This window comes from Somniosus microcephalus, unplaced genomic scaffold, assembly GCF_052327205.1.
Source record: "Somniosus microcephalus isolate GS21.2 unplaced genomic scaffold, FLI_Smic_1.0 unresolved_chr1, whole genome shotgun sequence".
Lineage (NCBI taxonomy): Eukaryota > Metazoa > Chordata > Chondrichthyes > Squaliformes > Somniosidae > Somniosus > Somniosus microcephalus.
The window spans coordinates 141,351,246-141,376,230 of NW_028225179.1; the positions used below are offsets into that span (position 1 = coordinate 141,351,246).

The following is a 24,985-nucleotide window of genomic DNA, read 5'->3' on the forward strand; positions in this document are numbered from 1 at the left end:
TTTTCTGACACGTTGCTAAAGAGGACCCAGGGTTTGTTACAATTCTGATATCCTTTTCACTATTCTGTTACATATTTAGTGACAACCTTTACAGGATAAAGTAGAAAAAAAGAAGCTACATCCACAGGGCTACAAAATACAGAGGAGCCGTAACGCAGGCATTGAACAAGCTTCTAATGTGAACTATCCATTATTATGCAGGGCTCTTTTGCTAAGGCCAAAGCAAAACTTCTGGAGAGACACTTGTGAAACCAGAAAAACTAAACTTGCAACAAACTCCCCAAAATGCAAGAAGCAACAGATTTATACAGTTAAGGGCATGTGCAACTTAGAAACTTAGATCCAAAGGGAGACTGGCGAACACTGAGGTATTAATGAAAGACATATTAAATTTACATTTATGAAGCAGGAGAGAACGTCTTTGGTAAAGATTTGAAGTGTCAGTCTTGCAGGAAAAATCTCTTTGAACACTATCTACGTGGATTCACACTCTTTGTCCTTTACTTTCTTGTCACTCTTGGGTAGCACTCACCTCTCTGAGTCAGAGGCTGTGGATTCAATTCCCAATTAAAGTTTGAGAATAGGTTGAGATCGTTTCGGCCCCAAGACCTCTAATAATTCAATAGCAAAATACTGCGGATGCTGAAAATTTGAAATAACAACAAAACATGTTGGAAACACTTGGCAGGTCAAGCAGCATCGAGGAGAGAGAAACAGAGTGAATGTTGCGGGTCGAACCCTTCGTCAGAACTGGAAAAGGTTAGGGAAGAGTGATTTTTAAGCAGGGACAGGGAGGAGGGGAGGGAAGAACAAAAGGAAGGTCTGTGATAGGATGAAAGGCAGGAGAGATTGACTGACAAAAGAGATGATAGTGCAAGGCAAAAGGAGAGGTAATGGGGCAAGTTAAGAAACAAAAAATAGGTCTAGATGAGGTGTGAATGATGATGGCAGCAACATTAACAGCTACCATGTGAGGAAACAAGAGACATTAAAAAAAATATAAAGAAATACAGGGGCCAATTTATAGTCTGAAATTGTTGAATTCAATGTTGAGTCCGGAAGGCTGTAAAGTGCCAATTGGAATGATGAGGTGCTGTTCCTCGAGCTTACGTTGAGCTCCGTTGGAACAGTGTAAGAGGCCGAGGACAGAGAGATCAGAGGAGGAGTGGACTTGTGACTTGTCCCATTACCTCTCCTTTGATGGGTTTGATGGCATGCAATGCAAATCTGTAGCTACACATATGCTCGGAATCGAGCTGTTTGGACTTACAGTCAGGATAAACAGAGTCTGTCCCCATGGGTCAACATTGGAAGGACGATTGCTGAATAGATACGTGCGATACACCTTAAACATGGCCATTTCCCCCCTGTTGCAGAATCCAATGAAAAAATTAGGATAAATCTCCAAAGATAAATAAAAGCCACACTTCCAGTAAATGCTGACAAGGACATCTTAAACTAAACCAGACTAATCTCAGACTAGAGCTATAGAAATAAAATTATTTGTACATAAGGTAGTCCTGCAATACTTGTGATGTAAGCTACAAGTGGACCAAGTGATATACAAGGTCGATGCTGAGCTGTAATACAGATGACAGACTTCGATCGGAGCTTCAAAACAGTCTTTATTCACAGGCCTGAGGAGAACCTTCCGAGACCGCTCTCGGATCAGACTCCACTGAAAGTTTAGTGAGTTACATTCTTATACATAATCTTATCAGTCATATCCTGCCCTAGGGGTGAGTACAAATCTATCAATCATAGTCTCTAGTATTCCATTATATCCATTGCTTGTACCGCGTGACATTTTTACGCTTCTCCGCATATTCCGCAGTTAATCATGTTTTTTGCTTGTTTGACTTATTCCAACTCCTCTATCATCGTGGCCTTCTTCTTATATATTCTTGTAGCCTGGAGCCACAGTCGTCCATTGTCTCTGCCAGAAGGTCTGGCTCAGTAACATGTTTTCATAAGATAACAGTTCTTGTTCAATCGGCCGACTGGTCCAAACTATCTCTGCAAAGCACAGATTCTGACCTTGTAACCTGCTCATGTTACTGCTGCAAGGCAAGCATATTGTAAGGTAAGCCATTTTGCCTTTTAGACAACCATGTTGTAGCTTCACAAACAAGCGAAGGCCGACTCATCACTCAATTCTTATGTATGTTATCTTGTATGCGTGCTATGGTGCCTGGCCGAATAGGCGTCCTCTCCAATCTTCCCACAAGCCAGACTCTGCTGTTGGCTTCGCAGTTTAATTTCCTATCATCTCAGTACTTGTCTTTAGAGTTTAGCTGGATAAATACTATACATAAAAACCTATCTACCATTTAACACAGGGTATGAATTAATTCGCTACCTCCACCCTGCACACGAGTGCTACATTATACATATTCTAACATAAACTAAAGTATGACATTAATTTGGTTACTGCAACTTGGGCAATAAGGGCTGTCATCTTTAGAGTCATAGAGTCATAGAGTTATACAGCACAGAAAGAGGCCATTCGGCCCATCGTGTCTGCGCCGACCATTAATCCCTGTCCAGTCTAATCCCATTTTCCAGCATTTGGTCCATAGCCTTGTATGCAATGGCATTTCAAGTGCTCATCCAAATGCTTCTTGAATGTTATGAGGGTTCCTGCCTCTACCACCCTTTCAGGCAGTGAGTTCCAGATTCCAACCACCCTCTGGGTGAAAAAGTTCCTCCTCAAATCCCCTCTAAACCTTCTGCCCCTTACCTTGAATCTATGCCCCCTTGTTATTGACCCCCCTACTAAGGGGAAAAGTTCCTCTTTATCTACCCTATCTATACCCCTAATCATTTTGTACACCTCAATCAGGTCCCCCCTCAGCCTTCTTTGCTCCAAGGAAAACAACCCCAGCCTGTTTAGTCTTTCTTCATAGCTGAGGCGCTCCATCCCAGGTAACATCCTGGTGAATCTTCTCTGCACCCTCTCCAAAGCAATCACATCCTTCCTATAGTGAGGCGACCAGAACTGCACACAGTACTCCAGCTGTGGCCTCACCAGCGTTTTGTACAGCTCCATCATAACCTCCCTGCTCTTATATTCGATGCCTCGGCTAATGAAGGCAAGTATCCCATATGCCTTTTTAACCACCTTATCTACCTGTTCCGCTGCCTTCAGGGATCTATGTACATGAACACCAAGGTCCCTCTGACCCTCTGTACTTCCTAGGGTCCTACCACTCATTGTGTATTCCCTTGCCTTATTCGTCCATCCAAAATGCATCACCTCGCACTTTTCAGGGTTAAATTCCACTTGCCACTTTTCCGCCCATCTGACCAACCCGTTTATATCGTCCTGTAGCCTGAGGCTTTCCTCCTCGCAATTTACCACCCCACCAATTTTCGTGTCGTCTGCGAACTTACTGATCATACCTTTTACATTCTCATCCAAATCATTTATGTAGATCACAAACAGCAAGGGTCCCAGCACCGATCCCTGAGGTACCCCACTGGACACAGGCTTCCAGTCACAAAAGCAACCTTCGACCATCACCCTCTGCCTCCTGCCACTCAGCCAATTTAGGGTCCAATGCGCCAAGGCACCCTGGATCACATGGGCTCTTACCTTCTTGACCAGTCTCCTATGCGGGACTTTGTCAAAAGCTTTACTGAAATCCATGTAAACCACATCCACAGCATTTCCCTCATCCACACACCTAGTCACCCCCTCGAAAAATTCAATCAGATTGGTCAGACATGATTTACCCTTGACAAAACCATGCTGACTATCCCCGATTAATCCTTGCCTCTCCAAGTGGAGACTAATTTTGTCCCTCAGAATTTTTTCCAATAATTTCCCTACCACAGATGTTAGGCTCACTGGCCTGTAATTCCCTGGTTTATCCCTGCTACCCTTCTTGAATAATGGTACTACGTTAGCTGTTCTCCAGTCCTCTGGTACATCCCCTGTGGCCAGAGAGGTTCTGAAAATTTGTGTCAGAGCCCCTGCAATCTCCTCCTTTGCCTCCCACAGCAGCCTGGGATACATCTCGTCTGGGCCTGGGGATTTATCCACATTTTGGCCTGCTAAAACTGCTTGTACCTCCTCCCTCTCGATGCTAATATGTTCAAGTATGTCACAGTCCCCTTGCCCGATTTCTATGTCTACATCGTCTTTCTCCATAGTGAACACAGATGCAAAAAATTCATTCAAAACCCCACCTACATCATCTGGCTCTACACACAGATTGCCACTTTGGTCCCTAATGGGCCCTACCCTTTCCTTGGTTATCCTCTTGCCCTTAATATACTTATAAAACATCTTAGGATTTTCCTTTATTTTGCTCGCCAGTGTTATTTCATGGCCCCTCCTCGCCCTCCTAATTTCTTTTTAAGTATGCCCCTGCACTTTTTATAGTCCTCTAGGGCTTCCTCCGTCTTTAGTCTTTTGTTACTGCCAAAAGCCCCCCTTTTTTTCCTAATGCATTTTTGTATATCCCTTGTCATCCAAGGTTCCCTTTGCTTGTTGGTCCCACCCTTGACCTTTACAGGAAAATGTTGGCGTTGTACTCTCTCTATTTCCCTTCTGAAAGTCTCCCACTGCTTTGATGTGGATTTTCCTATAAGTAGCTGCTCCCAGTCCACTTTGGCCAGATCCTGCCTTATCATATTAAAATCGGCCTTCCCCCAATTTAGAACCCTTATTTCCGGGCCGTCTTTGTCTTTTTCCATGACCACCTTAAATCTCACCGAATCATGGTCACTGTCGCCAAAATGCTCTCCTACTGACACTTCCACCACTTGCCCAGCTACATTCCCTAGAATTAGGTCCAGTACCGCCCCCTCTCTTGTAGGACTTTCTACATGTTGGCTCAAAAAGCTCTCCTGGATGCACTTTAAGAATTCTGCACCCTCTAAGCCTTTCACACTCTGACTATCCCAATTAATATTGGGGAAGTTGAAATCCCCCACTATTATTACCCTATTATTTTCGCACTTCTCTGAGATTTGCCTACATATCTGTTCCTCTATCTCTCCCTGACTGTTTGGGGGCCTATAGTACACTCCCAGCAAAGTGCTTGCCCCCTTTTTGTTTTTAAGTTCTACCCATATGGCCTCATTTGAGGAACCCGCTAATATATCATCCCTCCTTACAGCAGTAATTGATTCCTTAATTAATATTGCAACACCCCCTCCCCTTTTACACCCCCCTCTCTCTCACCTGAAGATTCTATACCCCGGAATATTGAGCTGCCAGTCCTGACCCTCCCTCAACCATGTCTCCGTGACAGCAACAATATCGTACTCCCATGTGTTCAACAACAACTTCAGTTCATCCACTTTATTTGCAAGACTCCTTGCATTAAAATAAATGCCTTCCAGCCTTGCCATTTGTTTTTCATCTGTCCTTCAAGTTAGATCTGAACTTTCATACACCAACTGGAGAGGGAATAATATGCTGATTGCCAAGGGAAAGGCAGGCTAGGTGTGTTTGGTTGTTGAAATGTAGACCAGAGACATCCATGCTGGAAACAAGCTGCTAGATCGTGGAAGTGAAGATATCAAGGCCTAGAAATTCATTGTAGCCACTTTTGGGGCGGTAAAGTCGGGCGGCCGCTAAAGTTTGCGCCCGCCGCCAAATCGAGGCCACTTCTCCGATATTCATTAGCTTCGCCCTAAGAGTTTGCTCGAGCGCTAAAACTGGCGCTGGACGCCTCTCTTTAGGCGCTAAGCCGGAGGTGCTGAGCGAGAGCGCCGAGGCCGGGCGCAGCGCAGGTGCGGCCATCTCGTGATTGATAGCAGACACCCTGGCGCCGGCCAGCTCTTAAGGGGGAAGGGTCGACTTTGTCTGCTGCCACGCCCTGGATAGTGGAGCCCTCCAGCTAGGCCTGAACACTGCTGCTGGACCCAAATAGCGCCTGAAGCCATGCAGAAGGCCCGTGAATGAGCGCAGCGCTTCTCAGAGCGTGATCTGAGTGTGCTGGTTGGTGGTGTGGAGAAGAGGCACCATATTTTGTACCCGGACAATGGCAGGAAGGCGCCGGTCCGCGCCTACCGGAGAGCCTGGAGGCATGTCGCCAGCAAGGTGTCAGCCAACAGCGAGGTCCCCAGGACCGGTGTCCAATGCCGCAAAAAGTCTAAAGAGCTCACGCGGATTGTCAGGGTGAGTACCCTTTCCAGTGACCTCATCATCCTTGCATGTGCACCTCACATTATGGGCAAAGGGACCTGAAAGCCCTAATGGCCAGCCCTCATCCAGCAGCTATGGGACAGGCATGAGCATCAATTGCACATTCTGCACTTAACACACTGGCCAAGCTGTTCCACCATGGGAGGCAGTGCACACAAGATCAGGGCGACACAGTGGCCAGGCTATTCCACCATGGGAGGCAGTGCACACAAGATCAGGGCGACACACTGGCCAGGCTATTCCACCATGGGAGGCAGTGCACACAAGATCAGGGCTACACACTGTACTTAGAGGCCGTCCTTTCTCTTGCAGGCCAAGCTGGCCAATAACAAGAAGAGCCAGACTGCAACCGGGGGAGGCCGACCCCAAATCCAGCCGCTCACCAAGCTGCAACATTGCGTGGAGCGCATCATGGGTGGCCGGGTGATTGGCCCCGTTGCATGTGGAGATGCCGACCCTGTTCTGGGCACCAATGGTAAGGACATCAACGTTTGGACCTCTCTCGTCCCACTTGCGCATCAGATCTACATCCTTTGCCACTGTCCGACCAATGCGCTGAATGCCACCACTCATGCATCCCTCGCTGACGCCCTCTCCTCACTCTAAAGCTACTCTTGTGCCTTCCTGCTTTCAGATGGTGAGGAGGAGGTCCCTGAACTTGCCAGTGACAGCCCCTCAGAAGAGGAGGAGGAGGAGGAGCAAGGGGAAGGTGGCCCATCAGGGGAACCCTCAGCCGTGGCAACCCATGCGAATGTAGGGGACACGTCTTCCCGTGAGGGGAGCGTGGCGGAAGTGTCAGAGGGGAGGGGAGCTCATGGGACCTGCGGCCTGCAGAAACGCGGGAGGGGGGTGCCAGCTCGGCGGCCTTCTCCCCAGAGGGGGGAAGGGTCGGAGGGGAGTCCAATTGCTGGGCCCAGCGGTGCCCAGCAATGCAGGAAGGGTCGGCCAGCTCGGCGGCCTTCTCCCCAGAGGGAGAGTCCGGCCTCCAGTCCGGAGATGGTCTTCGCCGAGGAGATGGAACGTCTCGAGGACTTGTCCGCGGACTCGGAGCGCCGGCACACGGAGCTCATAGGGGTAGTGGCACGGTTGCCTGAGGCCATCGAGTCCCTCTCTCGGAGTGTCACCGACGTCGGGGCCTCACAGGCCATCAGTTTGGCGGAATTCGGGGCAGAGCAGGCAGCGAGTCGGGCGGCATTCGGGGCAGATCAGGCAGCGAGTCGGGCGGCATTCGGGGCATCTCAGGCAGCGAGTGGGCAGCTGATCAGTGGTGCCGTGCAGTCACTGGGTGCCCTGATGAGGTCACTGAACAGGTCAACACGGGCACTCACTGCTGCCACACTCGCTGTGTCAGCCAGGCATCGCCAGGGCACCCGGCGCGCTGCAGCAGCACAGCGGTCTGTCCCTCGGCAGATTGGTGCGCATGCTGCAGTGCTGGCCCGGGCGAGTGCCAGTGTCTCAGGCGACCAGCGAGCGCCTGCCATCCACCAGCTTGCCCCCATTCCTCCAGCCGCCACTGCCACTCCCCCAGTGGAGCTGCCAGGAGCTGCTGCAGTGACTGATGCTGGCCAGCCACAGCTGCAGCATTCAACAGCCGCCCGCTCGACGGCCAGACCTCGACTAGGCCGACCCCCAAGGGCATCTGCCGTCACGACATGTGCCCCTCTGGAGCCTGCCCCCAGCCTTGCAGCAGCCAATGGCCTTACTTTGAGGAGGAGCAGCAGGGCGGGCAGGGGCCACACAAAGATGGCCAAGGCATCGCCCTAGCGGGCCAAAAAGTCGAATGTGTGGCCAGTTGTGTTTGTTTTTTGAGGCCGAGAAATGGATGTTTGTTTTTTGAGGCCGAGAATTGGATGTTTGTTTTTTGAGGCCGAGAATTGGATGTTTGTTTTTTGAGGCCGAGAATTGGATATTTGTTTTTTACGAAGGCCGAGGATGACGGCCATTTTAGTTGCACTGTTTTGTTAATCCTCTCCAGGTTGTGGGAGCGAGTAATGTGTTTGAGTGCTTTTTGGGGGTTTCGTCTGTTTTTGGTTTTCATGTGGGAAGGGCCCTGAGTTTGTACAATAAAGCATTTTATTTATTAACATTGTCCATGTTTGATCTTTGAAGTGTTTGTTGCCTTAACCGGCTGAGGGCTTGCGGAGCGGCTGCAATCATGTTCTTTCATTGGCACAAGCCATTCCCTGACAGGGGGCCTAGAAGTGACGTTCAGTAAGCCGCCGACGGGCGGCCCTTGGACCTTGTGCCTCCCTCCTGGGCTGGTACTCCTCGTCCTCCTCCTCCTCATGCTCCTCCTCCTGAGGTGGGGGTCCAACGTGAGGTGGCAGTGCCTGAGTCCTGCGGATAGCCAGGTTGTGTAGCATGCAGCAAACGACGACGAATTGGGAGACTCGCTCCTGCGAATACTGGAGGGCTCCCCCGGAGCAATCGAGACAGCGGAACTGTTGCTTGAGGATGCCGATTGTTTGTTCTATGATGTTCCTAGTCGTTTGATGGCTCTTGTTGTATGCCTCTTCAGCAGGGGTCGTGGGCGCGCGGAGCGGTGTCATGAGCCAGGTACACAAAGGATAGCCTTTGTCCCCGATAAGCCATTCTCTTGGGGGAGGCTGTGCCTGGAACATGTCAGCCACAGTTGTCTGTCGCAGGATAAAGGCATCGTGGCTGCTGCCTGGAAAGCGGGTATTGACAGCTAGGATGCGCTGCCTGTGGTCACACACCAGCTGTACGTTGAGGGAATGGTAGCCTTTCCGGTTGCGGTAATCCTCGGCATGCTCCAGAGGTGCCCGTAAAGCTACATGCGTGCAGTCAATGGCGCCCTGCACCATGGGGAAGCCCGCTATTCTTGCAAATCCCACTGCACGCTGCTGCTGCTTGTCCAGGGTCATGGGGAAGGAGATGAATTGATGTCTCCTTCTGAAAAGGGCTTCGGTCACCTGGCGGATGCAGCAATGCACGGCGAACTGGGAGATGTCAGCGATGTCCCCAGCAGCGGATTGGAAGGAGCCGGTGGCATAGAAGTTGAGAGCCACCGTCACCTTCACTGCCACCGACAGAGACGTCCTGCGCATCAGCTGTAGCTGCAGATCTCTCTGAAGCAGCTGGCAGATGTCTGCAACAACCTCCCTTCTGAATCCCAGCCTCCTTACACACATCGCGGCAGACATGGTCAGATAGGAGGACTGCTGGTGGTATACCCTGGGTGGGTAAGGCCTCAGTTGGCGATGCCTGTTGCCCCCTCTGCGTCTAGCCAGGGCTGCCACTCTCTCACGGCGTCTGTAAGCCCTTCTGGCATAAGGCTGAAAGTCAGCGTTGGCACCCAATGCAGCCCCCATTATATGCTGGCAAACACTGAGCTCTCAATGAAGGCAAAGATAATTGCTAAGCTCTGGCCTGAGCCAAAAATGCCTGTCCTAGTGTTGGTCCAAACCAGTAAGCTCTCCTCCTTGGTCTCTCTCCAAAAAACCGTTGCACAAGAGTGAATGCTGCAAAATGGCTGCCCTTTATAGTGCAGGGTAAGTGCCCTTTAATTAGCGCTCCCCGCAGCCCGCCTCGGCTGTGTACCGTTCCACTTCACAGTCGTTACGGCCACCCGGCGCACAATGGCCCGGCGCGAGTGAAGTTCCGGTTCAGGGCACACAAAGGGCGTTGCACTAGTAAATGACGTCATGATCTGCGCGCGCAGCAGGGCGCACGCTAAGACTTTGCGCCGGCGCTAAATGTGTACTGAAGTTGGGGCGAGGCGCAGATCGCGCTGCGCCCGGGCGCTAAGCGCCTAGCGCTCGAGATCTACTCCTCCTAAGGCGCTAACGGCTGGCGCGCCCAACTGAATTTCTAGGCCCAAATCTTTAATCCAAGAACTCCTGTCTCTATTTCCTCTGTCTTTGGGAGTAGCTGGATTGAGGGGCCTTGATATGAGCATACGAAGAATGACAGGCAGGAAAAAACCCTTTAGTCCATCCAGCCTGCCCGCACAACTGTCGTACCTTGTGCATCACAATATTTACACCCCACCCCACCAGAAGCCATGTGATCTCCTGGACCAGGCAAAAATACAGATAAAAACCCAGGCCAATTTGGGAAATTCATAGATTCATAGAAGATAGGAGCAGGAGTAGGCCATTCGGCCCTTCGAGTCTGCTCCGCCATTCAATGAGCTCATGGCTGATCATCCAATTTCAGTACCCTGTCCCTGCCTTCTCCCCATATCCCTTGATCCCTTTAGCCTCAAGAAATATATCCAACTCTTTCTTGAATATATTTAATGAACTGGCCTCCACCGCCCTCTGTGGCAGAGAATTCCACAGATTCACCACTCTCTGGGTGAAGAAATTCCTCCTCATTTCAGTCCTAAATGGCTTAGCCCTTATCGTTAGACTATGACCCCTGGTTCTGGACTCCCCGGCCATCAGAAACATCCTTCCTGCATCTAGTCTGTCCAGACCTGCCAGAATTTTATCGGTTTCCTGCGATCTCCTGCGCCGGCAGATTGTGATGTCAGTCGAGTGCGCAACGCCCTGTTAGCGCCCCGGACCAGATATTGAGTGGCACCCCCTGCCTTACCGCTTGCAACTAGCAACAACAGGTTGAGGGGAGCATTATGCTGTCAGAAAGGGACTAGGGGAGCGCTATTTAAAGGCGACCGCTTCCTGCCTTTTTTGTCGGTGACATTTTTGCACCATGCATTCTGTGAGAGAGAGAGAGAGAGACTTCTGGAGAGATTCAACGATTTTTGTGAAGGAGTTTTGAGTACTGAGCAGCACTTTGCAGGTTTATTTTGATTCGCCCTTCCTTGCTTCGCCAGCGCTCTGAGATAACGCCTCGCTCCTCAGCCTTTGCGCCTTAAGAGAGGTGTGAAGCGCCTGATTTAGCGCTCCAATCACCTCCAGGGGCGATAAAAGCCAAGTTTGCTGTCGGAGGCGATAATTAGCGCCAGGCACTAAACTTTGCGCACGGCCGACAATGGTGCCCCAAATGGTGTGATACAGGATTTTCCCCCTAGGAAACAACAGAGATTGTGCGCCTAAACTGTATGACAACCTATACCTGGATATCTCCCAGTGCTACTTCCTGAGATGAAAGGTCTCAGCTAATTTGTCTTGGTCTGTAAAATTGGGCACTTGATCCGATCATAGGGCTTGATCTCAGCTGACCATGTCTGTAGAAAACTGTATCAGACCTGAGTTGGGTTCTCATGTAGTAGGCGTGACTGTTTCCAGGATTTGCGAGCTTATTTGCAGCTTTCCTTGTCACCCTGATCACTGTGGCCATGTTTGATTGGCCAAGGACTTCGCTGGTAATTTAAATCACAGCGAGGGCGGGCAATATTCTAGCTTGGTTTGTTTGGTGCTGCTGCAGTTGGCATCTAAAAAACTGCCGGCCAAAGTTGCTGGTGATGTCAATGATGTCAGAGGGATGCCAGTTGAACGGTACGGTCATAGACTTGACTCATATCAACGAAGACAAAAGTGAAGCTGGCTGTGTTTATCCATATTCGGGTCTAGTTTAGTGTGGGCAGAAACACCGACCCAGATAACTATCATAGGCTTCATTATCTCATTTGCAAAATAAACCTTAAAGATAATGGTCAAGGACATCCATCACAATAAACTTTTTCCAGTTATGACGACCTGAAATGTTAACTCTGTTTCTCTCTCTGCAGATGCTGCCTGACCCGTTGAGTATTTCCAGCAGTTTCTGTTTTTATTTCAGATTTCCAGCAGCCGCAATATTTTGCTTTTTTTTTTACAATAAACGCTTCAATGGATTTGGAACAGTGCTTAAAGCCAAGTGATCATGCTCCCTATTTGATTCATGAATACTCTTGTGACGAGGGAGATGGAAAACTGCTCCTCTCCAAATTGCAACTAACAAACTGTGACAATTTACTAATGGAAGATAAATATCGGGGGGTGGGGGTGAAATTCGACTTCGGCGGGGGAGCGAAACGGCCGATCCGCTCCCGCTCGTTTTGCGCCCCAGCTGAAGTTGAAGTTCATCCCTCTCTGTTTCTCATGGTGCTACAATGCTGTTGCTGGGAGAGGGGGGATTTGATGCTCCAGGGCGGGTTCGGCTTTTACAATGTGGGAGTGAGCTCAGCGGGTCGCCCGCAGCACCGCGACGTCACAAAACATCTGCGTTTTTTCCATTGCTGTATTGTGCCGCGGTGCAGTCACTCCTGCGGATGTAGAGCATGGATAAAATAAAGGACCATTTGACTAGTCTGTAATTTCAACCACTTTTCTTTCATTCCCTGTATCAATGATGACGTTTTTACCATAACAATCATAAGTGGGGGCTGGGTCCAGACAGTCTTTCGCACGGGCGGCCTTTTGATGGAGGTTTCGCCATCCTTCGTTCATTTATAACTGATACTTGTTCCCTAGTCATTGGAGACAAGAAAAGCCCTGAGATTGAAAGTTATTCGTGGACAAATGTTCTCGCACTACATTTCTCTCTCCTGTTTGCACAGTAGCCGGTCCTGGCTCAGTGTATATAGAATTTACGGCAAATGTTGGCTTTTCTCATTCTTAGGGGTGGCAGTTTTTACGTATAATCTTCGCGTTATATTTTCTGATTTTATTGAGATCATCGATCTACTTCTACATAAATATAATCCAGGATCCGCAGATCTAATTTATATAAGTGTGCATTTCCTACTCCTGGCTTGTTGTTATAATAGGACATAAAGACCTATTCTAATTGTATCTCTAGCTCACTTTTTACACAATTTAAGAAAAAGCTATACAATTTTACATATCTACCCGGAAAAGGTTTAAAATCAGCATGTCTGAAATCACTGTCATTAAGGAGTCTATACGATAGTAAAAGCTTTAGAAAAGGGTAAATCTGGAATATCCCTTCAAACTGAACTGAAACAAACGCAGGTCAAAACTAGGAACAGGTAAATTTAGAACGATCAGGAAATTGTTGCGAACCAAGCATGGGGAAAATACTTGGGAATGATTTAAGAACGTGACGTGCTATGATGGGACAATAGATTCTTCCTAGGTGAATGGACTAAAATGGGTTTGAATAATCCGAAGAGGTATCTGTATCGAGAAAAAGACCCTTTCAACACAGCCTTTTCTCAACAGCTTGTGGATTGGAGATAATTTAACATGAATTTGGATCATTTGTCATGACCACGAAGGTGTGTCGCAGTGGTTCCCGATAAGTTATAACTAGAAAGACGTTTCCGATAACTGGAAATCCGATTGACGGCTGGAAGAATTAATTAAAGACATGGGAAATGGTAAGCCACTGCCTCATTAGGTGGTTTTTACAAAAAAATACATACTTCATACGTCTTAATTTGTCTTTATTAAATCAAACTTTCAACACATATGCCTGCTACATTTTAAGTTAACAATCGTAAGACTTGTTGCGGCCCCTTTATCCCGAGTTAGGGGCTCTGGAAAGAGCCGGTCTTTTGAACTGCCAAGTCTTTCGATTTGACGCTGGCCAGTGGGGTTTTTCTGGCTGTGGCATCAGTCGGGCGTCTGTCCGCCCTCCGCATCCTCGCCGCTCTCCTGTCTGCCTTTCGGAAGACGGTGGCGGGCTTTCTGCCGCGCCTGTCCTTTTTTTTCAGCGACATGCGGTTCTTCCTGCCCGCCGACGGCGGTTTGGATTTCTTGGCCGGTCTCTTTACCAACGTCCTCCTAGAGACCTCCTTGCCCGGCGACGCCTCCTTCTCCCCCACCGCAATCTCCAGTTTCTTACTGAGCCTAACCGAGCCGGCGGTGGCCCCTGCTGTCTGCACCAGCGAGCCTTTGGTCACCAGCCTCCGGACGGCCCGGTTGAACCGCGAGTCGTTGCGGCACAGCTTGCAGCCGCTGGCCGACAGCATCTTTTTCATGGCGGCCACCGGGAGGCCGCGGCGATGTTTGGTGGCCGGCACCGCCTTCATGTGCTCGGCCACCGTGCAACTGAACTTCTTGTGGCGGTAGGGCCGCCGCTTCTTCGCCGCCACCGCGCTGTCCAGCACCATCGCCTCGTCCGCATGAGGCAGGAGCGGAGGAGGAGCCGGCGCAGGCGAAGCCGCAAGAGCGGGTAGGTCCATCCCCATCCCGGTCAGTACTCTGTCCACCATTTAATCCGCGCGATTAGTTATAGCTCTTTTCGCTGCCTGCCTGCCTGGCCTGTTCTGTTCTGTTCTGCTCTTCTCTTCTCTTCTCCTCTCCCGCCGGTGGCTGCTCTGTGCCTCCGGCCGCCAGACCGGCGCTTCTTAAAGCCGCGGTGCGGACGCGTCAGACTCAACCCGCAGCCCAGGCCCCGCCCACCTGTCCCGCCCAGGCCCCGCCCACCGTGTTTGTGCTTTTTCTCGCCGTCAAATGACGTCGGGCCGCCCCTCCGCCAGCTCTCTCGGGGGAAGTCCCCGGGGCTGGACGGGCTGACCGTGGAGTTCCACAGGGCGTTCTGGAACGTCCTGGGGGGCGACTACGCGCGGGTCCTGGGGGAAAGTTTGGCGACCGGGGAGATGCCCCTCTCGTGGCGCAGGGCAGTGATTGTCCTGCTGCCTAAGAAGGGCGATCTCCGCCTTCTTAAGAACTGGCGCCCGGTCTCCCTCCTCAGCACGGATTATAAAATTTTTGCCAGGGCCATGTCTGCTCGCCTTGGCGCCGTGCTGGCCCACATGATCCACCCCGACCAGTCCTACACGGTCCCGGGCCGGTCTATTCATGATAACATCCATCTGGTCCGGGACCTGCTCCACCATTCCCAGAGGGCTGGTCTGTCGGTTGCCTTCCTTTCCCTAGATCAGGAGAAGGCGTTCGACAGGGTGGATCACGAGTATCTTTTCGGGACTCTGTGCGCATTCGGGTTCGGGACGCATTTTGTCGCCCGGATCCGACTTCTGTACGCTGCCGCGGAGTGTCTGATTAAAGTTAACGGGTCCTTGACGGCGCCCCTTCGCTTCGGGAGGGGGGTGCGTCAGGGATGCCCCATGTCTGGCCAGTTATATGCCATTTGCGTGGAGCCTTTCCTGCGCCTCTTGCGGAAGAGGTTGACGGGACTGGCTCTGCAAGGGCCGGGCGTGGAGGTGGTCCTCTCGGCTTACGCTGATGATGTGCTCCTCATGGTCACGGATCCCGTTGACTTGCGGAGGATGCGGGAATGCCAGCAGATTTACTCGGACGCATCCTCCGCCAGGATAAACTGGGGGAAATGTTCTGGACTCCTGGTGGGTCAGTGGCAGGTGGACTCCCTGCCGGAGGAATTCAGGCCCTTCGCCTGGAGCACTACGCACCTCCTCTACTTGGGAGTCTACCTCAGCCCGGCCGAGGACGCCTGGCCGGCGAACTGGCACGAGTTGGAGGCCAAAGTCGCCACTCGCTTAGGACGCTGGACGGGATTGCTCCGAGTGTTGTCCTACAGGGGTCGGGCGTTGGTCATAAACCAACTGCTGGCCGCCATGTTGTGGTACCGGTTGGTTACTCTGATCCCTCCCCCTGCGTTTGTCGCCAAGATACAGAAGAAGCTCGTCGACTTCTTCTGGAACAACAGGATGCACTGGGTCTCTGCCGCGGTTCTGAGTCTCCCGCTTAGGGAGGGCGGTCAGGCGCTGGTGTGCCTTCGCACCCAGGCTGCGACTTTCCGTCTTCAGACGCTGCAGAGATACCTGTACGTTGAGATTCCTCCAAGATGGTGCGTGCTGGCGACGTATTTTTTCCGCCAGCTGCGTGGCCTCAATTATGACACGCAGCTCCTGTTTGTGGAAGTGGGTGGCACGCGTGCCAGCCTGCGGGGGCTGCCTGTCTTCTACCAGGAACTGCTATGGGTTTGGAACCGGGTCGCTTCCAGGCGCAGCTCTCCCCCGACAGGAATGGTGGCTGTCCTTCAGGAGCCACTGTTCAGGAATCCGCACCTCCACGTCCACAGGTTCGGGTGGCTGGCGGAGCGCAGAGCTGTGGCTGGCAAGGTGACTCGAGTCGGGGACCTGCTCGATGGCGGAGGAGTGGGCTGGATGGCGCCGGAGGAGTTGGCGAGGCGCATGTCTTGGGTAAACGTCCGGCTCGCGGCCGATGCCATCGAGTCGATAAAGGCGAAAGTGCGCCCCGGCACCACTAGGTGTATCGAGGCGGCCCAGGCGTGTGGGGCGATCCCGTCTGAGCTTTCCCCCGTTCGGACGGAATTCCTTGTCGGCGCCCAGCCCCGACCCCCCCCTCGGGAGCCGGCGCCTCACAACTTGAGCCGTCTCGAGGAAATACCCTCCGTGCCTTTTCATTCCGCACGGAGGGGTTTCCTGTACGGGCTGCTCCTGCACACCTTCCACTTTGCCATCTTCGCCTGCCGTCCGGACACGCCGTGGCGTGCCGTTTTACCTTCCGACGGAGGCGGAGGTCCCCAATGGGGGGCTCTCTATGCGGGAGTCCTCCCTTGTTCTATTGGGGACTTGGCCTGGAGGGTGTTGCACAGGGCAGTCCCGTGCAATAGGTATTTAAGTAGGTTCACGGACTCCCAGACCGCATGTTTGTTCTGCGGTCTGGAGGAGTCCGTGTTTCATATTTATATCGAGTGTGAGAGGTTGCAGCCCCTCTTTCATTATTTGAAGGGGCTGCTCCTCAAGTTTTGGTTGCACTTCAGTCCCACGCTCTTGATCTACGGTCACCCGGTGCGGAGGGGAACGGGCAGGTTGGAGGACCTCCTCGTGGGTCTGCTCCTGGGCCTGGCGAAGAAGGCCATTAATTGGTCCAGGCAGCGGGCGGTCGAGGGGGTCGTCCGGCCGGATTGCCTCCCTCTCTTCCGTGGCCATGTTCGCGCCCGGGTGGCCCTAGAGCTGGAGCACGCGGTGTCCGCCGGCGCGCTAGATCACTTTCGTGACCGGTGGGCGCCGCGGGGACTGGAGTGCATAATTGGGCTGGAGAACCACATTTTAATTTGATTATTAAGGTTTATTTGAAGTTTTATTGGTTTATTACAGTTTTATTGGTTTATTTACAGTTTTAATGGTTTATTTACAGTTTTTATCTGTCTAAATTTATGATTTTACCAAAAGAGGATGACGTCGGGCCGCCCCTCCGCCAGCTCTCTAGGGGGAAGTCCCCGGGGCTGGATGGGCTGACCGTGGAGTTCCACAGGGCGTTCTGGGACGTCCTGGGGGGCGACTATGCGCGGGTCCTGGGGGAAAGTTTGGCGACCGGGGAGATGCCCCTCTCGGGGTGCAGGGCAGTGATTGTCCTGCTGCCTAAGAAGGGCGATCTCCGCCTTCTTAAGAACTGGCGCCCGGTCTCCCTCCTCAGCACGGATTATAAAATTTTTGCCAGGGCCATGTCTGCTCGCCTTGGCGCCGTGCTGGCCCACATGATCCATCCCGACCAGTCCTACACGGTCCCGGGCCGGTCTATTCATGATAACATCCATCTGGTCCGGGACCTGCTCCACCATTCCCAGAGGGCTGGTCTGTCGGTCGCCTTCCTTTCCCTAGATCAGGAGAAGGCGTTCGACAGGGTGGATCACGAGTATCTTTTCGGGACTCTGCGCGCATTCGGGTTCAGGACGCATTTTGTCCCCCAGATCCGACTTCTGTATGCTGCCGCGGAGTGTCTGATTAAAGTTAACGTGTCCTTGACGGCGCCCCTTCGCTTCGGGAGGGGGGTGCGTCAGGGATGCCCCATGTCCGGCCAGTTATATGCCATTTGCGTGGAGCCTTTCCTGTGCCTCTTGTGGAAGAGGTTGACGGGACTGGCTCTGCAAGGGCCGGGCGTGGAGGTGGTCCTCTCGGCTTACGCCGATGACGTGCTCCTCATGGTCACGGATCCCGTTGACTTGCGGAGGATGCGGGAATGCCAGCAGATTTACTCGGACGCATCCTCCGCCAGGATCAACTGGGGGAAATGTTCTGGACTCCTGGTGGGTCAGTGGCAGGTGGACTCCCTGCCGGAGGAGTTCAGGCCCTTCGCCTGGAGCACTACGCACCTCCTCTACTTGGGAGTCTACCTCAGCCCGGCCGAGGACGCCTGGCCGGCGAACTGGCACGAGTTGGAGGCCAAAGTCGCCACTCGCTTAGGACGCTGGACGGGATTGCTCCGAGTGTTGTCCTACAGGGGTCGGGCGTTGGTCATAAACCAACTGGTGGCCGCCATGTTGTGGTAACGGTTGGTTACTCTGATCCCTCCCCCTGCGTTTGTCGCCAAGATACAGAAGAAGCTCGTCGACTTCTTCTGGAACAATAGGATGCACTGGGCCTCTGCCGCAGTTCTGAGTCTCCTGCTTAGGGAGGGCGGTCAGGCGCTGGTGTGCCTTCGCACCCAGGCTGCGACTTTCCATCTTCAGACGCTGCAGAGATACCTGTACGTTGAGATTCCTCCAAGATGGTGCGCGCTGGCGACGTATTTTTTTCCGCCAGCTGCGTGGCCTCAATTATGACACGCAGCTCCTGTTTGTGGAAGTGGGTGGCACGCGTGCCAGCCTGCGGGGGCTGCCTGTCTTCTACCAGGAACTGCTATGGGTTTGGAACCGGGTCGCTTCCAGGCGCAGCTCTCCCCCGACAGGAATGGTGGCTGTCCTTCGGGAGCCACTGTTCAGGAATCCGCACCTCCACGTCCGCAGGTTCGGGTGGCTGGCGGAGCGCAGAGCTGTGGCTGGCAAGGTGACTCAAGTCGGGGACCTGCTCGATGGCGGAGGAGTGGGCTGGATGGCGCCGGAGGAGTTGGTGAGGCGCATGTCTTGGGTAAACGTCCGGCTCGCGGCCGATGCCATCGAGTCGATACAGGCGAAAGTGCGCCCCGGCACCACTAGGTGTATCGAGGCGGCCCAGGCATGTGGGGTGATCCCGTCTGAGCTTTCCCCCGTTCGGACGGAATTCCTTGTCGGCGCCCAGCCCCGACCCCCCCCTCGGGAGCCGGCGCCTCACAACTTGAGCCGTCTCGAGGAAATACCCTCCGTGCCTTTTCATTCCGCACGGAGGGGTTTCCTGTACGGGCTGCTCCTGCACACCTTCCACTTTGCCATCTTCGCCTGCCGTCCGGACACGCCGTGGCGTGCCGTTTTACCTTCCGACGGAGGCGGAGGTCCCCAATGGGGGGCTCTCTATGCGGGAGTCCTCCCTTGTTCTATTGGGGACTTGGCCTGGAGGGTGTTGCACAGGGCAGTCCCGTGCAATAGGTATTTAAGTAGGTTCACGGACTCCCAGACCGCATGTTTGTTCTGCGGTCTGGAGGAGTCCGTGTTTCATATTTATATCGAGTGTGAGACGTTGCAGCCCCTCTTTCATTATTTGAAGGGGCTGCTCCTCAAGTTTTGGTTGCACTTCAGTCCCACGCTCTTGATCTACGGTCACCCGGTGCGGAGGGGAGCGAGCAGGTCGGAGGACCTCCTCGTGGGTCTGCTCCTGGGCCTGGCGAAGAAGGCCATTAATTGGTCCGGGCAGCGTGCGGTCGAGGGGGTCGTCCGGCCGGATTGCCTCCCTCTCTTCCGTGGCCATGTTCGCGCCCGGGTGGCCCTAGAGCTGGAGCACGCGGTGTCCGCCGGCGCGCTAGATCACTTTCGTGACCGGTGGGTGCCGCGGGGACTGGAGTGCATAATTGGGCTGGAGAACCACATTTTAATTTGATTATTAAGATTTATTTGAAGTTTTATTGGTTTATTACAGTTTTATTGGTTTATTTACAGTTTTAATGGTTTATTTACAGTTTTTATCTGTCTAAATTTATGGTTTTACCAAAAGAGGATGACGTCGGGCCGCCCCTCCGCCAGCTCTCTAGGGGGAAGTCCCCGGGGCTGGACGGGCTGACCGTGGAGTTCCACAGGGCGTTCTGGGACGTCCTGGGGGGCGACTACGCGCGGGTCCTGGGGGAAAGTTTGGTGACCGGGGAGATGCCCCTCTCGTGGCGCAGGGCAGTGATTGTCCTGCTGCCTAAGAAGGGCGATCTCCGCCTTCTTAAGAACTGGCGCCCGGTCTCCCTCCTCAGCACGGATTATAAAATTTTTGCCAGGGCCATGTCTGCTCGCCTTGGCGCCGTGCTGGCCCACATGATCCACCCCGACCAGTCCTACACGGTCCCGGGCCAGTCTATTCATGATAACATCCATCTGGTCCGGGACCTGCTCCACCATTCCCAGAGGGCTGGTCTGTCGGTCGCCTTCCTTTCCCTAGATCAGGAGAAGGCGTTCGACAGGGTGGATCACGAGTATCTTTTCGGGACTCTGCGCGCATTCGGGTTCGGGACGCATTTTGTCACCCGGATCCGACTTCTGTACGCTGCCGCGGAGTGTCTGATTAAAGTTAACGGATCCTTGACGGCGCCCCTTCGCTTCGGGAGGGGGGTGCGTCAGGGATGCCCCATGTCTGGTCAGTTATATGCCATTTGCGTGGAGCCTTTCCTGCGCCTCTTGCGGAAGAGGTTGACGGGACTGGCTCTGCAAGGGCCGGGCGTGGAGGTGGTCCTCTCGGCTTACGCCGATGATGTGCTCCTCATGGTCACGGATCCCGTTGACTTGCGGTGGATGCGGGAATGCCAGCAGATTTACTCGGACGCATCCTCCGCCAGGATCAACTGGGGGAAATGTTCTGGACTCCTGGTGGGTCAGTGGCAGGTGGACTCCCTGCCGGAGGAATTCAGGCCCTTCGCCTGGAGCACTACGCACCTCCTCTACTTGGGAGTCTACCTCAGCCCGGCCGAGGACGCCTGGCCGGCGAACTGGCACGAGTTGGAGGCCAAAGTCGCCACTCGCTTAGGACGCTGGACGGGATTGCTCCGAGTGTTGTCCTACAGGGGTCGGGCGTTGGTCATAAACCAACTGGTGGCCGCCATGTTGTGGTACCGGTTGGTTACTCTGATCCCTCCCCCTGCGTTTGTCGCCAAGATACAGAAGAAGCTCGTCGACTTCTTCTGGAACAACAGGATGCACTGGGTCTCTGCCGCGGTTCTGAGTCTCCCGCTTAGGGAGGGCGGTCAGGCGCTGGTGTGCCTTCGCACCCAGGCTGCGACTTTCCGTCTTCAGACGCTGCAGAGATACCTGTACGTTGAGATTCCTCCAAGATGGTGCGCGCTGGCGACGTATTTTTTCCGCCAGCTGCGTGGCCTCAATTATGACACGCAGCTCCTGTTTGTGGAAGTGGGTGGCACGCGTGCCAGCCTGCGGGGGCTGCCTGTCTTCTACCAGGAACTGCTATGGGTTTGGAACCGGGTCGCTTCCAGGCGCAGCTCTCCCCCGACAGGAATGGTGGCTGTCCTTCAGGAGCCACTGTTCAGGAATCCGCACCTCCACGTCCGCAGGTTCGGGTGGCTGGCGGAGCGCAGAGCTGTGGCTGGCAAGGTGACTCGAGTCGGGGACCTGCTCGATGGCGGAGGAGTGGGCTGGATGGCGCCGGAGGAGTTGGCGAGGCGCATGTCTTGGGTAAACGTCCGGCTCGCGGCCGATGCCATCGAGTCGATAAAGGCGAAAGTGCGCCCCGGCACCACTAGGTGTATCGAGGCGGCCCAGGCGTGTGGGGCGATCCCGTCTGAGCTTTCCCCCGTTCGGACGGAATTCCTTGTCGGCGCCCAGCCCCGACCCCCCCCTCGGGAGCCGGCGCCTCACAACTTGAGCCGTCTCGAGGAAATACCCTCCGTGCCTTTTCATTCCGCACGGAGGGGTTTCCTGTACGGGCTGCTCCTGCACACCTTCCACTTTGCCATCTTCGCCTGCCGTCCGGACACGCCGTGGCGTGCCGTTTTACCTTCCGACGGAGGCGGAGGTCCCCAATGGGGGGCTCTCTATGCGGGAGTCCTCCCTTGTTCTATTGGGGACTTGGCCTGGAGGGTGTTGCACAGGGCAGTCCCGTGCAATAGGTATTTAAGTAGGTTCACGGACTCCCAGACCGCATGTTTGTTCTGCGGTCTGGAGGAGTCCGTGTTTCATATTTATATCGAGTATGAGAGGTTGCAGCCCCTCTTTCATTATTTGAAGGGGCTGCTCCTCAAGTTTTGGTTGCACTTCAGTCCCACGCTCTTGATCTACGGTCACCCGGTGCGGAGGGGAGCGGGCAGGTCGGAGGACCTCCTCGTGGGTCTGCTCCTGGGCCTGGCGAAGAAGGCCATTAATTGGTCCAGGCAGCGGGCGGTCGAGGGGGTCGTCCGGCCGGATTGCCTCCCTCTCTTCCGTGGCCATGTTCGCGCCCGGGTGGCCCTAGAGCTGGAGCACGCGGTGTCCGCCGGCGCGCTAGATCACTTTCGTGACCGGTGGGCGCCGCGGGGACTGGAGTGCATAATTGGGCTGGAGAACCGAATTTTAATTTGATTATTAAGGTTTATTTGAAGTTTTATTGGTTTATTACAGTTTTATTGGTTTATTTACAGTTTTAATGGTTTATTTACAGTTTTTATCTGTCTAAATTTATGGTTTTACCAAAAGAGGATGACGTCGGGCCGCGGGTAAAATCGAGCGCCGGCTCCGCTCCTACCCCAGGCGGTACAATCCGTCGCCGGGGCGGCGCCTGGCGTGGCTGAACCGCCGCAGGCTGCTTCTTCTTCACACTCCATCCTTTCTGTGATTCTATGACATACAGCAATCTGCAGATGTACCGCCTGGCAGCCGAATTCTCCAAAGGACTTGTGTAGCTCTTTCACTGCTGCTTGGCCAGCCTGGGATTGCGTGCTCTCTGGCATGCATGGGAGGGCAGATGCCAGTGTTGTGGCTGTACTGGAACAGCTTGGCTGGAGGCGCAGCTAGTTCTGGAGCACAAGTCTGCAGCATGATAGCCGGGATGTTGTCGGGGCCCATAGCCTTTGCTGTATCCAGTGCGTTTCTTGATATCACGTGGAGTGAATCGATTTGGCTCAAGACTGGCTTCTGTGATGGTGGGACCTCAGGAGGAGGCCGATATGGATCATCCACTCGGCACTTCTAGCTGAAGATGGGATGGTTGCAAACTCTTCAGCCTTGTCTTTTGCACTCACGTACTGGGCTTCACCATCATTGAGAATGGGGATATTGATGGAGCCTCCTCCTCCCGTTAGTTGTTTAATGGTCCACCACCATTCACGACTGGATGTGGCAAGACTGCAGAGCTTTGATCTGATCCGTTGATTGTAGGATCTCTTAGCCCTGTCTTCTGCTTTTTAGCATGTATGTACTCCTGTGTTGCAGCTTCCCCAGGTTGGCACCTCATTTTTAGGTACACCTGATGCTCCTCCTGGCATGCTCTTCTACACTCCTTATTGAACCAGAGTTGGTCCCCTGGCTTGATGGTAATGGTAAAGTAAGGGATATGCCGGGCCATGAGGTTAGATTGTGGTTGAATACAATTCTGCTGCTGCTGAAGGCCCACAGCACCTCATGGATGCCCAGTTTTGAGCTGCTGGATCTGTTCTGAATCTATCCCATTTAGCAGTGGTAGTGCCACATAACACGATGGAGGGTGTCCTCAGTGTGTACAGGACTTCCGTCTCCACAATGATTGTGAAGTTATTGATTGGGGTTAAAATGCTAAAACTAGGAGTGTTCAGGGTTATTAGTGTTAGGATAACAGCATTTTTTCCCATTGGTATCGAAAGCCTCAAAATAGTAATGTATCCCTCCAATCCACAAGGCATGCATATTTTCCAAGAAACAATTACTGGCTCTTAAAAGAGCCTTTCTGCCGAGGATTTTTCTTGTCCCGTTTTCAACCACCGAACCCATAGAGTCCGTCCTTGGCGCTTCAGGGCATAAACCACATCCATGGCAGTGACCGTCTTGCGCTTGGCGTGTTCGGTGTAGGTGACAGAGTCCCTGATGATGTTCTCCAGGAAAACCTTCAGGACCCCGCGAGTCTCTTCATAGATGAGGCCAGAGATGCGTTTCACACCCACTCGGCGAGCCAGGCGGCGGATGGTGGGCTTGGTGATTCCCTGGATATTATCTGGGAGGACTTTGCTGTGACGCTTAGCCCCACCTTTAACCAAACCCGTCCCACCTTTGCCTCTTCCAGACATACTTCCAGCAGAATCAGTAATTCTCTAATAACAAGTGAAGGCACCAGCCGACCTCCTTTTGTACTGGTGCTGCGGACCTGGTTGAAGAACCAAAGAGGGGCGGAGTCCGCGGACACCGCGACAACTCGCCTTCTTTCTTGCCGTCAAGAAATTGTCACTCAACTTCATGTTTCGAAATTGCTGATCAAATATCCATAGTTAAGCAAGCAGTAATCTGTTGATCTATAGCAGACTTTAAAAAAACCCTCCAATAACGTGAGAACGAAACGGATTACATTTATTCTGGCGCATTAACAACAACATAAATGCACATTTTAAAGCGAATCTGAGACCCTCATTCAGTAACGAATGAAACTTGAGACTCAACTCCAATTGTAAATTTTAGAGGTGCAACAACAAATCAAATCATGGTTCTGATTCTTCAAGGCTCAGTAATGTGTTCATCTCACAAATTATCTTTCCTTTTCCTGGTGTTCACTTTCTCTCGAAGAACGGCAATTTCCACCTCCCTTCCAACAACCACCCTCCCGCCCTTACTTTCTAAAAGAAGAAACTGTTAACTCTCAAGTTAACGGTTAAAGTGAAAGTAACTGGACAAATCTATTATTACCAACGTGTTTTTTTTTAGCACGGCCGGTTTACTGGCAGTTTTCTTGCCTTATTATACCGCTCGAGAACTGATTATTAGTGATTACATTTTCATTCTTGGCCACACCATCTCCCTCATTTTCAAGAAAATCTCACAAACTTTCAAAAGCTAAAGCTGCCTCCAAGAAGCCTGACCTCCTCTTTTGAGTCTTTGTACAGTTCAACCTCTTAACTCCATCAGGACCAATTCCATCTAAAACCTGAATACAGCTTCCAACTCCGCAGTGGTCTTCAATTATCATAATCCTGAAGAGGATATAAGGAAACAATGTTTGACATT

At 52.7% G+C, this 24,985-nt stretch overlaps 1 protein-coding gene across 1 annotated transcript; it reads right to left on the reverse strand.

Moving 5' to 3' along the window:
* Positions 1 to 13,461: 13,461 nt before the first annotated feature.
* Positions 13,462 to 14,363, reverse strand: LOC147096059 (uncharacterized). Its single transcript, XM_085974070.1, has one exon. The coding sequence runs from the start codon at positions 14,247 to 14,249 to the stop codon at positions 13,563 to 13,565; it is 687 nt and encodes a 228-aa protein (XP_085830196.1). The 5' UTR covers positions 14,250 to 14,363; the 3' UTR covers positions 13,462 to 13,562.
* Between the last annotated feature and the right edge of the window lie 10,622 nt (positions 14,364 to 24,985).

Bases quoted from the DNA above. Each gene is read 5' to 3' on its own strand.
- LOC147096059 (XM_085974070.1), bottom strand. From the start codon at position 14,249: ATGGTGGACAGAGTACTGACCGGGATGGGGATGGACCTACCCGCTCTT.